Source organism: Saccopteryx bilineata, chromosome 5, assembly GCF_036850765.1.
Source record: "Saccopteryx bilineata isolate mSacBil1 chromosome 5, mSacBil1_pri_phased_curated, whole genome shotgun sequence".
Taxonomy (NCBI): Eukaryota; Metazoa; Chordata; class Mammalia; order Chiroptera; family Emballonuridae; genus Saccopteryx; species Saccopteryx bilineata.
In genome coordinates this window covers 166,337,189-166,354,613 of record NC_089494.1, presented here as the reverse complement: position 1 = coordinate 166,354,613, position 17,425 = coordinate 166,337,189, and the positions used below count along the sequence as shown (strand labels likewise).

At 42.4% G+C, this 17,425-nt stretch overlaps 1 protein-coding gene across 6 annotated transcripts in view; it reads left to right on the top strand.

Moving 5' to 3' along the window:
- WDR37 (WD repeat domain 37) overlaps positions 1 to 17,425 on the top strand; it is a 90,011-nt gene that overhangs the window by 47,503 nt on the left and 25,083 nt on the right. For all 6 annotated transcript variants that reach the window (XM_066233286.1, XM_066233283.1, XM_066233285.1 and 3 more), the window contains exons 9-11: positions 1,019 to 1,095; positions 8,140 to 8,374; positions 10,010 to 10,151. In XM_066233286.1, the coding sequence (XP_066089383.1) occupies positions 1,019 to 1,095; positions 8,140 to 8,374; positions 10,010 to 10,151 (454 nt within the window). The remainder of the gene's footprint in view (positions 1 to 1,018; positions 1,096 to 8,139; positions 8,375 to 10,009; positions 10,152 to 17,425) is intronic.

Genomic DNA, 17,425 nt, shown 5'->3' with positions numbered 1-17,425 from the left:
TGCTTGCAACGTGGCGATTCTCTGCAGACTGTGACCTGTTATTACTGCTGAGTTCCTAATTCTATCTGCACCTCAAATACCAAAATGAGAAAAACACTAGTTCCAGATCATGACAGTCCGAATGCTTCTTTTTTGTAGGTAGTTCTCCTAAGCTGTGGTGGCTTGGGTTTGTCATAATTTATAGAAGTTTTAAAAACAATTATTATTATAATGAGAAGTTTTCCTATAAAATGTCCAACAGCTGTAGACCCCTGTGGTGTTTGGGGGCACTGACAGTAATCTTGAAGGGTAAGTGTTTGGCTGGACCAGAGGTCAGCAGGCTTTGTCTGTAAAGGACCAGAGGTAAATGTGTTTATCTTTGATGGCCGTAGGGTCTGTGTCATAACTACTTATCTGTGCTAGTGGGAAAGAGGCGGAGATGTATGTATACAGAGGAGTGGACATGGCTCTGTGCAGCAAACATTTACAAAATGGGTAGCTGCCTGGATGTGGTCCCTGGGCACAATTTTGCTGACCCAGGGATTAAAAACAAAAGTAGTTCTTCTAATAGGGTGCTTTTACATGTGAGTGGAATACGGTGGGAAGGTCATTTTGAGAGTCATTTTGTATCAGCTTGCAGACATGGCTGGAAAGAGTGAGGTCTTAGGATTCATGGGTACCTGGCAGATTGTGAGGTCTATCAGTGTGGGGTGGGTGGAGCTATGTATTTTTGTGTTACTTACTTTTCTGAAATACCTTAACACCTATTATAGGCACAAGTTAGAGTATATTTGGGTTTCACTTTACTTAGGTTAGGTAGCTGGAGAATAAAATCTGTTATAAGTAATTACCTTAAATTTTTGCATTTACCCTATTCTCAGCATTATGTGGTTTCAGAAATAGCTACTTTGAGTGAAGTACATTCATCTCATTAAAGATCACTAAGTTATAACGTCTGATGATGCTCAGAGCCTCGTCAAAGGCACTCTTTACATATAGCTTGCACTTTGGGTAATTTTCCCCCAATTTCTCTCTTCAGCTTCTGGAGATCAGACTGCTCACATCTGGAGATACGCGGTTCAGCTGCCAGCACCTCAGCCTGTGGCTGACACTAGTGTAAGCAGCACATTTACTTACCCTGAAAATGCAACCTGGGTTATGTTGGTGGGATTATAGATGTCTGCAAATTTGAGAATAACTTTTTAATATTTTATGGACTGAATGTTTGTGTCCCCTGAACATTCAGGGAATGAAGCTGTAACCCCAGGTGTGGCTGTATTTGGAGATAGGGCCTCTAAGGAAGAAATTAAGGTTAAGTGGGGGCCTACCTCATGGTCCCAGTCCTACAGGATTAGTCCCCTTACAAGAAGAGAACCAAAGAGTTCTTTCCCCAAATGCGCCTGGGAGAGGCCATGTGAGAGTGTAATGAGAGGCCTGCACGCTAGGAGGAAAGCCCTCCAGAAATTGTATCTTTCACCCCTTGATTTTGGCCACTAGTCTTGGTGCTTCATCTTGGCAACCTAAGTAGACCAGGTGGTGTCTAAGAAGAATTACCTTTATTTATATATTCATGTGCTTGCTTTAACCTCCCTTTCCACAGATAATAAATATAAGGTCTACCGGAAAGTTCTGTCCGTTTTTGGAATAAAACAAAATACAAAGTTTTCTTACCGTCAATAAACTTTATTAAATAATATAATTGCCATTATTATTAATGATTTCTTGCCAGCGTGAGGGAAATTTGTATATCCCATTTTGAAAAATGTTTTATCTTTTGATACGAAAAATTGAACCAGTGCTTGTTTGATATCTTCTTCATTTTTGAATTTTTTGCCCTTCAAAAAATTTTGTAAGGACAAAAACAAGTGATAGGGTGCTAAGTCCAGGGAATATGGTGGATGCGACAGACATGCTTCTGTAGCATTTCTTCCTTGTTGAAATTCGTAAAAATTACAGTGGTGTAAATGAACTTTATTAGTAGCCATGGGTACACTATCGCTTCACACATAAGACTAACATGAATCAACTTTGTTTTAGTTAATTTGCTACGTCAGTATGTATACGTTAAGTGATTAAAATAGAGAGGCACACATGCGCCAAATAAACGTGCTTATGTGTCGAAACTTGTGATAAAAACGGACAGAACTTTCCGGTAGACCTTATACTTTTTAAAAAAATACTTATGATTAGGTTGCATTTCTTAATGTTTTGCATATTTTATTTTAGACAGCTTTCTAAAATCAGTGGCATGTGTAACATTTTTATGTGGGTAAACTTCTAAGTAACAAAAGAGTTTGCATATTGAAAAGAGGAATGAATCGATAGATTTAAAATGTAAATTCTTCAGTTAGTTTGTCTTGTAATATTGACTACCTTTATAATCACGCAGAGATCTTAATTGTCCATTTGAGTGAAATGATCTAGTTTTTTGCTGTCTTATCCTCACATGTGGTAAGCCCGTTCCCTGCCTGTGGAAGCAGGTGGAGGTGGTACCAGGGAGAGAGAATTCAGTGATGTTACGCAGTCACCATAAACATGAAGTGTCTAAATTTGGTCATAATTGTTGGATGATGGCAACTCTCTGGTTTTGATGTTTCTGCTTCTGAATATTCCTTTACTTTCTCTGTTTTAATAATATTGTTCTATTTGAAGATTGGTTAAGGAATAAATTCTAGTGAGTGAGTTTTCTTTAGTTAAGAGATCTTATTAAACAGCTCGTATTTATTGAGCGTATTATGTACTTTTAACAGTTCCCATGTGAAGCTACCAAACTGTGTATTATGTGCCATACTTAACAGGCTCATTCATTCAAGAGACAAGCACTGGGCTCTGATGGAGGACAAGGCAGAGACAAGGGTGAGATTAATGCTTAGAAAGGTCAGAAAGTGAGGTAACACTGTGGGCTTTTTTCCCCCTAAATAAGTAAGAAAACACCCATCTTGTTAGAGGGGAAATTATGTATATAGTACTGACATTTAAAAAACTTGATAGTTTACTTAAAATATTAAGTTGAGTTTTTCTTCTTTATGATTTTGCTTGCATTTGGCACAGGGACTTTTTACACTTGGAAGGTGCTGCCTTAGGTTTGGGTCACCTGAGGGAAGCCCACGCTGAATTAGAGAGGAGCCTTCATCACAGTTTGTGACTACAACTGCTTCAAGTGCTCTGCCAAACAGGGTTCTTTGTGGTCTTCCTCGTGAGGCCTTGTTGTTCCCCTCTGTAGGTCCACCCAGTGCACAGGAGGCTTTTCAGGCGCTGGCCACTTGTGTTCTTAAGCGTCTATTGAATTTCTTAGCAGTTTTCCTGGATTCTGAAATAAACTGTAGTCTGATAAGATCTTGTTCTTTTTGAATCAGTACAGCTTTTGGACAGATGTTTTCTCCTTTTAATTTAGCATTCACCATGTTGATAAAGAAATATTTAGAGGATATTGTGTAAACAGTTTTAGATTGCCTGTTCGATCATTGTACCATGTTAGTTGTATGATGTTGAGTAATTCCTTTAACTTAGTGGGGTGAATTTTCTTCATTTGTAAGTGAAAATCAAAAAGAATTACGTATATGCTTCCAGTGGTCCTTCCTGCATGAGAATGTGATCTGGGACTTGGGGTTCTGTGGACAACTGGTGTTCAGTAGGTACTTACTTGGTAGAAATTCGGCACTTCTTGGATGTTTCTGTTCAAACGTTGTTGGCAGTAAAAATAACTCAAATTAAGTAGGTTAATGAAGACAGTGGCAAAACCCACAAACAATTCTCACCCTTCTACCTCCTGCTGTTTGCCAACTTAGGGTTAAGATTTTGCAATTATCCTTTAATGTGACTTACTACATTTGTGTTTTAAATATCTTTTAACTTCTTGTGTAGTTTTCTAAAATGACTTCTGTAAATGTGTGACTCTATTTGACCTTTCAAATGTGGCTCCTGGTAACTGGGGCTTTTTTACAAAGGAGCTGCAGGCCATTCTTCTGTGCTCCTGCATTCTTCCCACAGCAAGGTTCTCCAGTGCACGGTCCCCTGTGCACACGCCTCACCCAGACTGCCCCAGTTCCCTGGTAGAAATTGCTGCTTTCTGTGCCCATCTGTCACTTCTTCCATTAGAATAGTTAGCAAAGAGCCCATTAGGCTCCCTGTTGCCGGTCTGGGTGTAATGGTGAACAGAAATGTCACTTATCTTTGACTCTTTCCTCCTGTCATCTCCCTTCCTCCACTTCTAGTTAACACATGACATCTTCCTGATTCTGTTCCTAAATAATTCTTGAATCCACTTTTGTCTCCCTGTGTGGCACCCCTTTTATAACAACCACCCTGAGGTCTCTGCTTAGTGTCCCCACTGGCGCCCTGTTCTGCACCTTCCACAGAGCCTTCCAGACCCCCCATTTGCTGGCTCAGTACAGAGCAAAGGTGCTGAGAATCCCTGTGCACCGGGAACTCATGTGCCCTGAAGGAGAGCTCGGGTGGCAGTATTTCCATCAGGAATGTATAGTGATTGTGTTGTTTTTCCTGTCTAGATGCTGTTTACCAGGTGGGATGATTTACTTCGAGCAGGTTGCATTCCGTGGGACACAGACCAGTCCTGTTCGCTGTCACCATCCCAAATCCAGATCACTAACTAGTTTCCTGATTAGTTTCCCTGTCTCAGATCTGACTGGTCATGTCTAACCTCTCTATGAAATCATATGGCAGTGAGTCACCTCAGTGAGCCCTTGCAAACTTTTAGTCGTGGTTTGCGTTCACTCCCTGCTCCAGCCCCTGGATGAGTTTGCTGCCCTGACTCACTACTGTCGCCCTCCCTGCTGGTCTTCTCCGGGATGTAGCCCCTCACTCCACTCCTCATCTTGCAGGTGCCTCTCTGTGTTGGAGGCTGCCTGCCCTGCTCTCAGAGCATCTAGCACTTGCTTTGTAGCATTTAGCATCATATGAAATAATTCTGTGTAATTATCTATGTTTAACTTTTCCACTAGACTTTGAGTCTTCTATCTGTACAAATCCACCTGTGGTTACATGTGGCATTTCCTCTGTCCCTTCTGCACTTACCAGTCAGTTAGTGCCCTGTGACTGGCCTCACCATTAGGTGACTCTGGATTGTGATACTCCCTCCCACACTTCCCCAGGCTGTGACTATGCCACATTTCTGAGTGACGTCCTCACACTCTCCCTTCTGCAGATATCCACCTGCCGCCTTTCTGTGTCATTCTCAGCAGTATGCAGACATGTTGCAGTACTAGTTCCCCTAACCCAGCTGAGCCTTCTGTCCCACCTGGAGCCATGTAGCATTGGTTTTCCTACGTAGACCTCAGATTTATCTCCCACACTTTTTTCTCTTTAGAGGCAGCTCTGTCAGCATCCCATCTGTGTTGTCCACCCAGCAGACACTTTAAGTTGCTCCTTAGGCTCCTCCTAACTTGCTATCACAGTGTGGCCCTCTCTCCTTCTCACATATTATGTGTTGTCTTATTTTCTTTCTTTTCTTGAGTTTCACTGGGTGGGTCACCTCCTCTTCCCAATGACTCCTCAGTCTCTTGACACTTTACCCTCACGCCCGTGTGTGGGTCACCTCCACCTTCTCACCTGTTCCCCTCCCACAGTACTTCCTAGCGATCTCAGACCCACAGTTTTAAGGACCATCCCTTGCTGCTGGCCTCAAGTTTACATCCTGTCCCCGAATTTAATTCCAGACTTCTGTAGACGCCTAACTAATTAGTTTCTATTTGGATGTCTTATAGACACTGTAAAACTAACGTGTCTGAAATTGAGCTCTGGTTTGTTCCTTGTCTCAGCCTTTATCCTTTACCCTTTTCCTTTTTGTTTAGACTAAATACCTGTTAAATCATTCAAGATTTTCTCTCACCCATCTGGATATTGGCAGATCCTAAACTGTCTTAAAGGATATCTTAATTTAGCCTTTCTTCTCATCTTTCCGGCTACCTGAGTCCAGGTTCCCTTCTACCTGTTCTCGATGATCGCCTCTGTCGGTCTTGGTGTTCAATGTGCTTAGGTTGTTGTACCAAAGCACCACAGAGGGGGTGGCTTAAACATCAGGTGTTTCTTGTTTCGTGGTCCTTGAGGCTGGAAGTTCCAGGTCCACTTGGCAGAATGGCTGGTTTCTCCTGCGGCCTGGTCCTTGGCATGTGAACAGCTGTCTTCCCATGTCCTCACATGTTGTTCCTCTGTGTGTCTGTCCTCATCTCCTCTTTTAGGGATACCAGTCATACTGGATTAAGGCCTACCTCAGTGGCCCCATTTTATCTTAATTACCTCTTTAGACACCTCATCTCCATGTACAGTCACATTCTGAAGTACTGGGGGTTTGAGGATTCAGCATAAATTTTGGGGGACATAGTTTAAACCTCTGAAATGTTCACACAAAACAGTGGTTCTTTAAAGCATGAGTCAGACTCTCCATTACTCAAAACCCTCTGGTGATTTCCTAGTACACATAATAAAATTCAGAGTCCTTGCCATTTCTCCAGGTTTTACGTGAGTTACACCAGTGTGACGCCTCTGAATCCACCTCTGCGCCCTCCTCCCCTGTAGCTCACCTCTCCCTTCTCGGGCCTTCTTGTATCCTGCTCTCTTGGCTGGGAACACTGGTCCCCTAAATGTTTGCGTGCCTTCCCCCCTTGTTTTCTTCGCATACCGAGTCAGATGTTACTTTAGCAGAGAATTTTTCCCTGATAATTCTGTATGAAAGAGTAGCCCTCACAACTGTCCTGCTTTGATTTTCTTTTTAGCATTTACTGCCTGAATCTGTGTATTTATACGACACATATCCTTATACTATGAGTATGTGCACGTGACAGATATCCCTATACTATGTTGTACATGTGACACATATTCCTGTACTATGAGTATGTACCTGTGACATCCCATTACTTATGAATGTATGTACACTTGTGTGTGTATATTTATACAACATATGTTTCCATACCAGTGTGTTGCATTATGACATATTCCCATATTGTGTGTATTTGGTTTGCCCTCCTTACTAGCATGTAAACTTCCCGAGGTGGGGGCTTAGGCAGTCTCTGGCTTCATTGCTCTCCTCACCTTGCTGTGTATTGTTCCTTGTGTACATGTCAGAGTTTGTCTCTCCTTCTTTGCCATGGCCAGCCTTTGGTTTGGCACTGTGTAAATACCTGATGAATGAATATATATGCCTGCGCGTGCGCGCACACACACACATTTTTTTTTTTTGGTATTTTTCCAAAGTAAGAAATGGTGAGGCAGTCAGACTGACTTCTGCATGCACCCTGCTGGGATCCACCCGGCATGCCCACCAGGGGGCGATGCTCTGCTGCAACTGGAGTCATTCTAGTGCCTGAGGCAAGAGGCCATGGAGTTGCCCTCAGTGCCCAGGCCAACTTTGCTCAAATGGAGCCTTGGCTATGGGAGGGGAAGAGAGAGATAGAGAGGAAGGAGAGGGGGAAGGGCAGAGAAGCAAATGGGTGCTTTTTCTGTGTTCCCTGACCGGGGATCGAACCTGGGACTTCCACACGCTGGGCTGATGCTCTACTGCTGAGTCAGCTGGCCAGGGTGCATACATACTTTCTTAAAGAGCTGAAGCCTATGGTGACTTAGTTATGTTTTTTGTTTTATCTTTAGCTTTTGACAAAGGCGTATTGATTTGTAGGAAAATAAAGTCATGTCAATTGTTACAGCAATAGAATTCTAAGTGTATCTTCAGCAGGTTCTTGAGAATAGGAATGTTCCTTTTATATTGAAATAAATTATAAATATTTACTTTCAGTTGTATTTGTTTAACTTTTATATTTCTAATACATGGTAAAAACTGAAAATATAGAAAATCATGTTATTTTCCATTTTATTGGTTAGTGGAAATGGAGAGTAAGCCTATTTGATGTTATAGTGGCCTTAATTTTTATTTTCTACTTATATTTGGCCCTTCTGTATCCCAGTCCGACGCTCTGTCCACTGCGCCACCTCCTGGTCAGGCTATATTTGGCCCTTGGTTTTAGCCAAGCACATAATTACAAAGGTGATACATATATTGCACACCAATTATGTACCAGGTACTGCACCAGTATTGGTCATAACAATGATCAGAGTTTAGAAAGGCAAGTGACAACAGTCTGATTGTGTAGCTGTGTCAGAAAAGACCCATGATTCTCAGGAGTTCTTTTCTGCTCTCACCTTCGACAGATATGTGGTGAGGACGAAGTTGAGTGCTCCGATAAGGATGAGCCTGATGTGGACGGGGACATGTCCAGTGACTGTCCGACCATCCGGGTACCGTTAACTTCTCTTAAGAGTCACCAGGGAGTGGTTATAGCTGCTGACTGGCTGGTTGGGGGGAAGCAGGCGGTGACGGCCTCCTGGGACCGAACAGCAAACCTGTACGATGTGGAGACGGCGGAGCTCGTTCACTCTCTGACAGGTACTTAAGCCCTGGTCTCCCAGTGTGTGCTTGTGACTTATGTGCATGTGTTTATGTCTCACCTTGAAAATTCCTTTCTGTCCAGAATTATTTTTAGTGCACTCTGGGCGTTCAGGTTGTGATTTTTCAGAGGTCCTTTCTAATTAGAATGATTGGTAGCTAATTTTATCTTTAGGGAATTTAATCATAGCATATAGTACCTAGATATTTGAAATAGGCTGGTTTATTAGTTTTCTATTGCTTTGTAACAAATTTCCACAAACTTGATGTCTTAAAATAACATGAGTTTGTAACTTAACGGCTTCTCTGGGTCAGGAATTTTGGGCACGTGCTTACTGGCCCTCTGCTCAGGGCCTCAAGGTGTTGCCTGGAGTGTGGGTTCATCTGAGGCTTGAGGTCCTCTTTTTTACTGTTGGAAGGATTGATTTCCTTGTGGTGAATGACTGTGGTCCCCATTTTATTTCTAGCTGTCATCGGGGGACTGCTTTTAGCATCTAGCATGCCATTGTGTCCCTAGTAGCTCCATCTAGAGCAGGGGTCCCCAAACTTTTTACACAGGGGGCCAGTTCGCTGTTCCTCAGATCGTTGGAGGGACGGACTATAAAAAAAACTGAACAAATCCCTGTGCACACTACAGGTATCTTATTTTAAAGTAAAAAAACAACAAATACAAAATTTAAAATAAAGAACAAGTAAATTTAAATCAACAAACTGACCAGTATTTCAATGGGAACTATGGGCCTACTTTTGGCTAATGAGATGGTCAATGTGCTCCTCTCACTGACCACCAATGAAAGAGGTGCCCCTTCCGGAAGTGCGACGGGGCCCGGATAAATGGCCTCCGGGGGCCGCATGCGGCCCATGGGCCGTAGTTTGGGGACCCCTGATCTAGAGCCATATTCCCCATGGCTGTTGGATTTCTTCCAGACCAGTACCAGCAAGAGAGCAACTCTGTCTGGGCCCTTTTCAAGGGCCCATCTGATTAGGTCAGGCTCACCCAGGACATTCTTTCCTTTGATGAACTCAAAGCCAGCTCATTTGGGGGCCTTCGGTACAGCTGCAAAATTTGTTTTGCCTTATAACATACTGAGAGTACCAGAGTGGTAGCTCATCACATTTGTATGTTCTGCCCAAATTCAAGGGAAGGTATCAGACACGGTGTGTATACCAGATTGAGGGTCTCCAGGCCATTTTAAAATTGTGTCTACCACAAGTGTTTTTGCAAATTTGTAAGTATATTTCCTGATTGATTGTTAAAGACTATATTTTACTGAAGGCTCCACATATGATGACATTGTTAGAGGTTATTCTGGAAGTGAAGAACTCAGAATGAATTTGTTCACATGCTGTACCTGTTAAATTTGCTAGACATTTTAATTGTTAGGGTCAGGAAGTAGGTTACACTCACAATCATTGTCATGCTCCTTTTAAATTTACAAGTGAAAGGACTTTCAGTTCCTGGTCCCACTGTGACCACAGGTGCTATTATTGATTCCTTGTGTTTTCTTTTATTAGCAGCAGAGACTACAAAGAACGTTTTTTGATTCTAGTATTTTTAAGAAAGCTTCACTGTAACTGTAACTGTATCTGCAGGCGGGTGACCTTGTGCTTTTGTTGTCTTTGGTTGTATTGTAGGGCATGACCAGGAGCTCACACACTGTTGCACACACCCCACCCAGCGGCTCGTGGTGACTTCCTCCCGTGACACGACTTTCCGTCTGTGGGATTTCAGGGACCCGTCCATCCATTCTGTGAATGTTTTCCAGGGCCATACAGAGTGAGTTGCAATTGTTCATATGTCTTTTTTTTTAACTGTTAATGGAAAAGGTTTTGTGGGCAGTTATGAAATTTTTATTTTTTCAATTTTTATTCAGTGAGTGGCGGGAGGCAGAGAGACAGACTCCTGCATGCGCCCTGACCGGGATACACCCGGCAAGCCCAACTAAGCTATTTTAACGTCTGAGGCGAGGCCATAGAGCCATCCTCAGTGCCTGGTCTGGGGCCAACTTACTCAAACTATTTGAGCCTTGGCTGCGGGAAAGGGGGGGTGGAGAGAAAGAGAGAGAAAGAGAGAGAGAGAGAGAGAGAGAGGGGGGGGAGGACGCTCTAGTGCTGAGCCAACTGGCCAGGTCCGAAAATTTTATTCATAATTTTCAACTCCACTGTCCTTCAAAATGGCTACTCTTTTGCTAAACATTTAATTTCATTTTGGAGAGTTCAAAGAACTTTGGATACTAAGAGAAGTCACTGAGTTCTCTCAAGAAATTGGATGGGGACAGAATGGAACAGTGGAAGAAAGGATTTGAGAGGAAACAGGAAGGGCTTCAGCATTGTTAGTGTGAAGGGATCTGTTTACAGCCACTCCTAAGTCCTTGCACTGAGGCCATCTGCTTTTGATACTACATATATTTTGCAGGGTCTGTTCCGGGAGAAGGCACTCTGCACACTGACATACTCTCTCACCTTTCTCTGTCTGGCCCTCTGTTGAGCAGCTCGGGTGTAACTGTATCCATGTTTTTTTTTCTCCTTTTCCCCCCCAGTATTTTATTTATTGGTTTTTACAGAGAGAGGAATGAGAGTGATAGTGAGCAAGAAGTATCAACTCATAGTTGCTTCACTTTAGTTGTTCATTGCTTTGATTGCTTGTTGGATGTGGCTTGACCGGGCAGGCCCAGGGTTTAGAACCGGCAACCTTAGTGTCCCAGGTCGATGCTCTGTCCACTGTGTCACCACAGGTCAGGCATGTAATCTTATCTTTATAGAACTTGGTTCTTTTCACCAAATTGTTCTCCCAGTCTGACCCTTCCCAATATGTGATGTGACCATCTTTCCAGTTACTTGTCCCACAAACCTCCCATTCAGACCTGAGCAGGCGTCTCCTGTCTAGTAATACCTACTAATGTACCTGTCACCTGCTCTTCAGGCTCGCAACATCCCCCGTCTCTCTCCTAGATGGCAATGTGTGTTCTGCAATTCTAGAAAAATCCCTGCAGGCAATAATTAGTGCTCAGTAAACACTTTTTTATGAATGAGTTTTTGCTTATTTGGCTGCTCCAAAATAAGGATTTCATTTATTCCATCATGTGATACAGCAAACAGATTTGTTTTATGTGTTTAATGTTATATACTAAGTTTTAGCTTTAATGTTCAAAATCCATAAAGTATATAAAAAAGAACTAGGACTGATTTTTTTAAGGAGCTTGAGATTGGAGAACAAGTTGGCATCTTGCACTTGAGGTGCACGGAACGGTTAGGAATAAGCAGCAGCCAGAATATATTGAGATCTTAGCATACTGCTGGCTCTGTCTTGAGAATATCCACATGAGAAATTCCTTCGTTCTGACAAAGGAAGCATTTCTTCACCATCTAGGTACCTATAGTCCCAAAACAGAAAATGCCCGATTCTTAGGGTTCATATGGTACCAGGGACTAAGCAGGGCCCATGTGTTCTCCTGTGTCCCTGTTGGTCTAGTAATGGTAGTTACTCTGGAGATCATGGAAGGGACAGCTTCTAACTGGGCCAGCCCAGATGAGCACACTGGGAAGGGGGCCATGGATGGGCCAACAGCTCTTCTTCATTTGCTTTTAGGGTAGAGTCACTAAGGCCTAGAGCAGAAGGAACCATTTGTGCCTACCATACGGGCCATACAGGGTGAGATAAAAGTGGGTTTACTGTTGTTCATATGGAAAATAATACAGTAATTAACAAATAATAATACAGGAATGACCTCTTAGTTTGTATACGCAAACTTACATTTGCCCCATCCTATAGGCAAGGTGAACAGGATCCCTATACATCCTTATCCTGTAATCTGCACATTTTTTCTTCCAAGTTTGCTTTTTTTTTTTTTTAAAGCTTGAGAGAGACGGGAAGAGAGATGGAGGCATCAGTTCCTTTTTGCGGCACCTTAGTTGTTCATTGATTGCTTTCTTGTATGTGCCTTGACCAGGGGGCTCCAGCCAAGCCTGTGACCCCTTGCTCAAGCCAGCGATCTTTGGCTTAAGCCAGTGACTCCACACTCAAGCTGGTGAGCCCATGTACAAACTGGCAACCTGAGGGTTTCGAACCTGGGTCCTCTGCATCTCAGGCTGATGCTCTATCCATTGTACCACCGCCTGATCAGGCCTTCCAAGTTTTTATTGTGAAAAGTTTCAGGCTTATATAAAAGTTGAAATAAAGAGTGCAGCAAACCCACTGACCCTTGTAGAAGCACAGTTGTTTTTATTTAACCATATATGTCTGTTTCTGTATAGGTACTGGTACATGTGTATTGGATGATACACACAGTACGCGTACTTCTGTCTAGATGTATACATATGTACTGTATGAATATATAGTACCCACATGCAATTCTGTCTGTAGATACCTGTGCCCATGTATTGTACAAATGCAGAGCACTTGTGCATACGTATCTCTTTAGGTTTGTGTACATGTATGAATATTTAGCATGTGTGTGTGCTTCTAGATACCTGTGCATGAATATACAGCACACACACTTGTATCTACAGATATGTGTGACTGCACAGCACACACATGCACTTCTGTCTCTGTAGATGGGTATATTCACAGCCTATGCACACTTCTGTTTGTATACATACAGGTACGCATGTTATTGTATGAATGTACAGTACATATATACACTTTCTTTGGCTGAGTCCTTGGAAAGGAAGTGTCCATGTTATCACACTTTGCCCTGATATTTCAGATGCATCTTTTCAGAATAAACATGCTCTCTGAAATAACCACGGTTCCATTATTCACCTAAGAACATTTTTAAAAATTCTGTAATACCACCTGAGGTCTGTCTCATATCAATTTTTATCTTGTCTCCAAATGTCTTTGATGCTTTTTTTTTTTTTTTTTGCATCAAGTTAAGGAACAATTTATTGACTGTATAGGAAGAAAGGGAAGAGGGGATCTTGGAGACAGGTTCAGAGAATTAGGCCAGGATGAGCTAGCTGCCTCTGCCCACTGCTCCTTTGGTTGCAAGTCTCATGGGATCCCTTGGAGTCTAAGAGAAAGAGGGGGCCAAGGAATAGGTGCCTGGGCGAAGAAGAGGAGAAAGGAAGGGAAAGGCGTAGGCCTGCTCCCCTCCTGGAAGGGAGAGCGTGTCAATCTTTGATACTTTTAAAAGATTTGATCAAGAGTCATTAATTACATTTAGATACTATATTCTTTGGTCTCTTTTTTACCCCTTTATTTCTCTTTTTTATATTTCTAAATTTTACTACTGATTTTTAAGTAGTTTAAATTATAAAAATAATATTAAGACATATATATTATAGACTTGTTGAAAAGTTCTTTGGTCTGTTTTTTTTTTTTTTAATACAGAAACAGAGAGAGGGACAGATATGGACAGACAGACAGGAACGGAGAGAGATGAGAAGCATCAATCATTAGTTTTTTGTTGTGACACCTTAGTTGTTCATTGATTGCTTTCTCACATGTGCCTTGACCATGGGGCTACAGCAGACTGAGTAACCCCTTGCTTGAGCCAGCAACCTTGGGTCCAAGCTGGTGAGCTCTGCTCAAACCAGATGAGCCCACACTCAAGCTGGTGACCTCGGGGTCTCGAACCTGGGTCCTCTACATCCCAGTCCGATGCTCTATCCACTGTGCCACCGCCTGGTCAGGCTCTTTGGTCTCTTTTAATCTAAGACAATCCTTCATTCATCTGATGTTATTTTTTATGGCATTTTTTTTTTTTTTTAATGTTATTTACTGACTTTAAAGAGAGACAGAAACATCGATCTTGTTCCTGTATGTCCCCTGACTAGGGATCAAACCTGCAACCTTTGCATATCAGGATGATGCTCTAACCGGCTGAGCAACCTGGCCAGGGTCTATGACATTGAATTTTTTTCGTGAAGAATCCAAGCCTGTTTTGTGGAATGCCCACAAAATGCTGATTTTTTCTCATGGCTTCCCCCTCCCCCCCAGAAGTGTGTTTTTCCACTTTGAAATGCGTGAAGTGACACTTTGTGATATATAAATGTCTTTTTTTCCCAGCACTTTTCATCCAGTGAAGTGTCTAACATCATCAGTGATCCCTGCCTGAATCAGTTATTATACTACTGAGTGTTGCAAAAGGGTGATGTTGGTAATTCTGTTATCTTTCTATACTCATTACCTGGCATTCTTTATTATTGTAGTTGATGATTAGTATAGATTTGAGGACATTTTTATTTCAATGATTATTAAGCTTTTGTTATAAGTGTATCTAATGCTCAAGTTCTAGATTCAGCTGCCGAGTACACCCTCTCGTGGCTTCTTCCTTTTCAACGGGATCCTCTCATTTTTGTTATGCACTGGCTTTGGTACAGTAGTAGGCTGTCCTAGCCTCACTGTGCATTTTTCTACCCAATATGGAAAGTGCCTGCAGTCTTCTCACTAAACTGCTCTCCAGTACTGCACCAAGCCAGATGTGGACAGAGGTCTGAGGACTGTGGAGAAGAGTGTTGGGTGTAGAGATAGGGCAGTCAGTACTCTGCTGCGTTGACCTGACCATCTGTGCAGCATGGATAGGCAACAGAAAGACTTGTGGGTGGAGAACCAGAGAGGACTGGAGTTGTGTCTGGAAAGGGAGGCAAGAATGAAGAGAGAATGATGGCAGCTGCTTTTATTGAGTCCTTGTTGTGCACCAGGCTCAGTGAAAACTGGGTTTGACTTGTTTAATTCTCACAGCAAATCTGTCCCTATTCTGAGGCACAGGGAGATCAGATAACTTCCTGAAGATTGCCTGGGTCCTAGGTGGGGCTTGACTAGGTGTGATTCCAGAGGAGTCTTTCTGGGTATTATTTAAGGAACCATTTAGTCACATTTTGTTTTCACTTGCTTTATTTGTCTGAAAGATTTTATTTATCTTTTTGTGCTCAGAGAGACAAGAATTTATTATGTATGTCACTGGAAGTTGATGGAAGTGCCAGTTTTAACTTTAAAAGTATTTTAACAGGTTGTGTGTTCATCTGTCTCTGAATATGGAGTATAGGTGATATTGATGTCGTTTTTAAAATATCTGTGTAATTTGTGGCATATTTTTGCACTTGGTGCATATAGGAAATAATGGCTGCTTTTGGAGAGAGATGCTTGTGAGGAATATAACTGGTTGCAAAGGAGTTCCTATTCCTAACATGGACCTGTAGCAGTTTCTTAGGTTTGTTTCTTTGATGGAATCAGGACTTGCTCACAGTAGATGTGGAGCTGAGTCTGTTCCAGGGGCTTCTGCCATCCGAGTCTCCCAAGATATAAGCTGATGTTGCATTAACAGCAGTGTTATTCAGATTATTTACATTTTCTCTTACTCGCATTAGGATGAACTAGCATGTGTAAGTACAGAAATAAGTTAAAAAAAAATTTTGGCACTAATTTACTGCAGTGTGTCAGGGTTCTTTTTATAAGCCTTTGAGAATCGGCAGGGATTGGCTAGGGGCTGGTTTGCTTTGTCTCTGCTCTGCTCACCCATCCACAGATGTACCAGGACCACAAGGGTGGCTGCCTGCCCTCTCTGCCAGGGCCTTTGCCTTGTGAGACTACACACTTCATGGTCAGTAGGTGAGGCTGCAGGCTGCTTTATCCCAACTAAGGCACCTTCCTGTGTTCTGTCAGCAGTAAGCCTCCAGAAATAACTGCAGTTTGGAAAAGCAAGAAGTAAGACATTCTACTGAGGACTCAGTCCGTAACCATTGCTTTTTTTATCTCTGGCATGGTTTCTGTAGGTTTGTGCCCATGTGACCAATAAAACCTAAAGAATTCATTACCTTTACAAATGGATATGTGTCCCCATGTAAAGGCACGCTTTTCTTTCTTTTTTTAATTTAGAAATTAAATTTAATGGGTGACATTGGTCTGTAGGATTACATAGGTTTCAGGTATTCATCTCCATGGCACATGAGTTACACATTTCACTCAGAGTCAGACCACCTTCTGTCACTGTATGCTTGGCCTCTTTTACCCTCACTAACCCCCTGCCCAGTAATGATTACTTTTGTCATTGTCTATGAGTATCAGTTTTATGTCCCACAGATGAGTGAAATCATATAGTTCATAGCTTTTTCTGACTGACTTATTTCACTTAGCATGATATTCTCACCATCCATGTTGTCATCAGTGATACTATGTCATCATTTCTTATGGCTGAGTACTATCCCATTGTATATATCTACCACATTTTCATTTTTTTTTAAAGTGGGGTGGGGAGAGAGACAGGGAAAGAAATGAGAAACACTAATTCTTTATTGTGGTACCTTAGTTGTAAATTGATTGTTTTCTCATATGTGCCTTGACCACTGAGCCAGTGACCCCTCACTCAGGCCAGCAACCATAGTGTCATGTCTATGATATCACACTCAAGGTGGTGACCCTGTGCTTAAGCTGGTGACCTCAGCGTTTTGAACCTTAGTTCTCAGCCTCCCAGGCTGACGCTCTGTCCATTGCGTCACCACCTAGTCAGGCTGTACCACATCGTCTCTACCCAGTCCTCTGCCAAGGGACACTTTGGTTGTTTTCCTGTTTGGCTATTGTGAGTAATGCTGCTGTGAACATGGGAGTGCATGTGCCTTGTGGACAAATGTTTTCGAGTTTTTCGGGTAGATATCCAGTAGACAGATTGCTGGGTGATACGGTAGGTAACTATTCTTAATATTTTGAGGCACCTCCATACTATTTTTCACAATGTCTGTACCAATTTACATTCCCACTAATAGTGAATGAGGGTTCCTTTATCTCCACAGCCTTTCTAACACTTGTTAATACCTGTCTTGTTGATAATAGCCGATCTCTCAGGTATGAGGCGGTATCTCATTGTAGTTTTGATTTGCATTTCCCTAATAGCTAGTAAAAAGGAGGATTTTTTCATATACCGGTTTGTTGTTTGTGTCTTCAGGGGAAGAGCACACTTTTCTTAAAACCAAACACGAGAGCCTAATTCTCACGGGAACAGAGGAGTGGCTGATCTTGAATACGTGTTCAGCTTCAACACTCATCTCTGACAATCTGAGTGTGGCTTCTCTAGGCAGCCCTCCCAGGATCTTCTAGTTCCTCTCAGGCCTGTG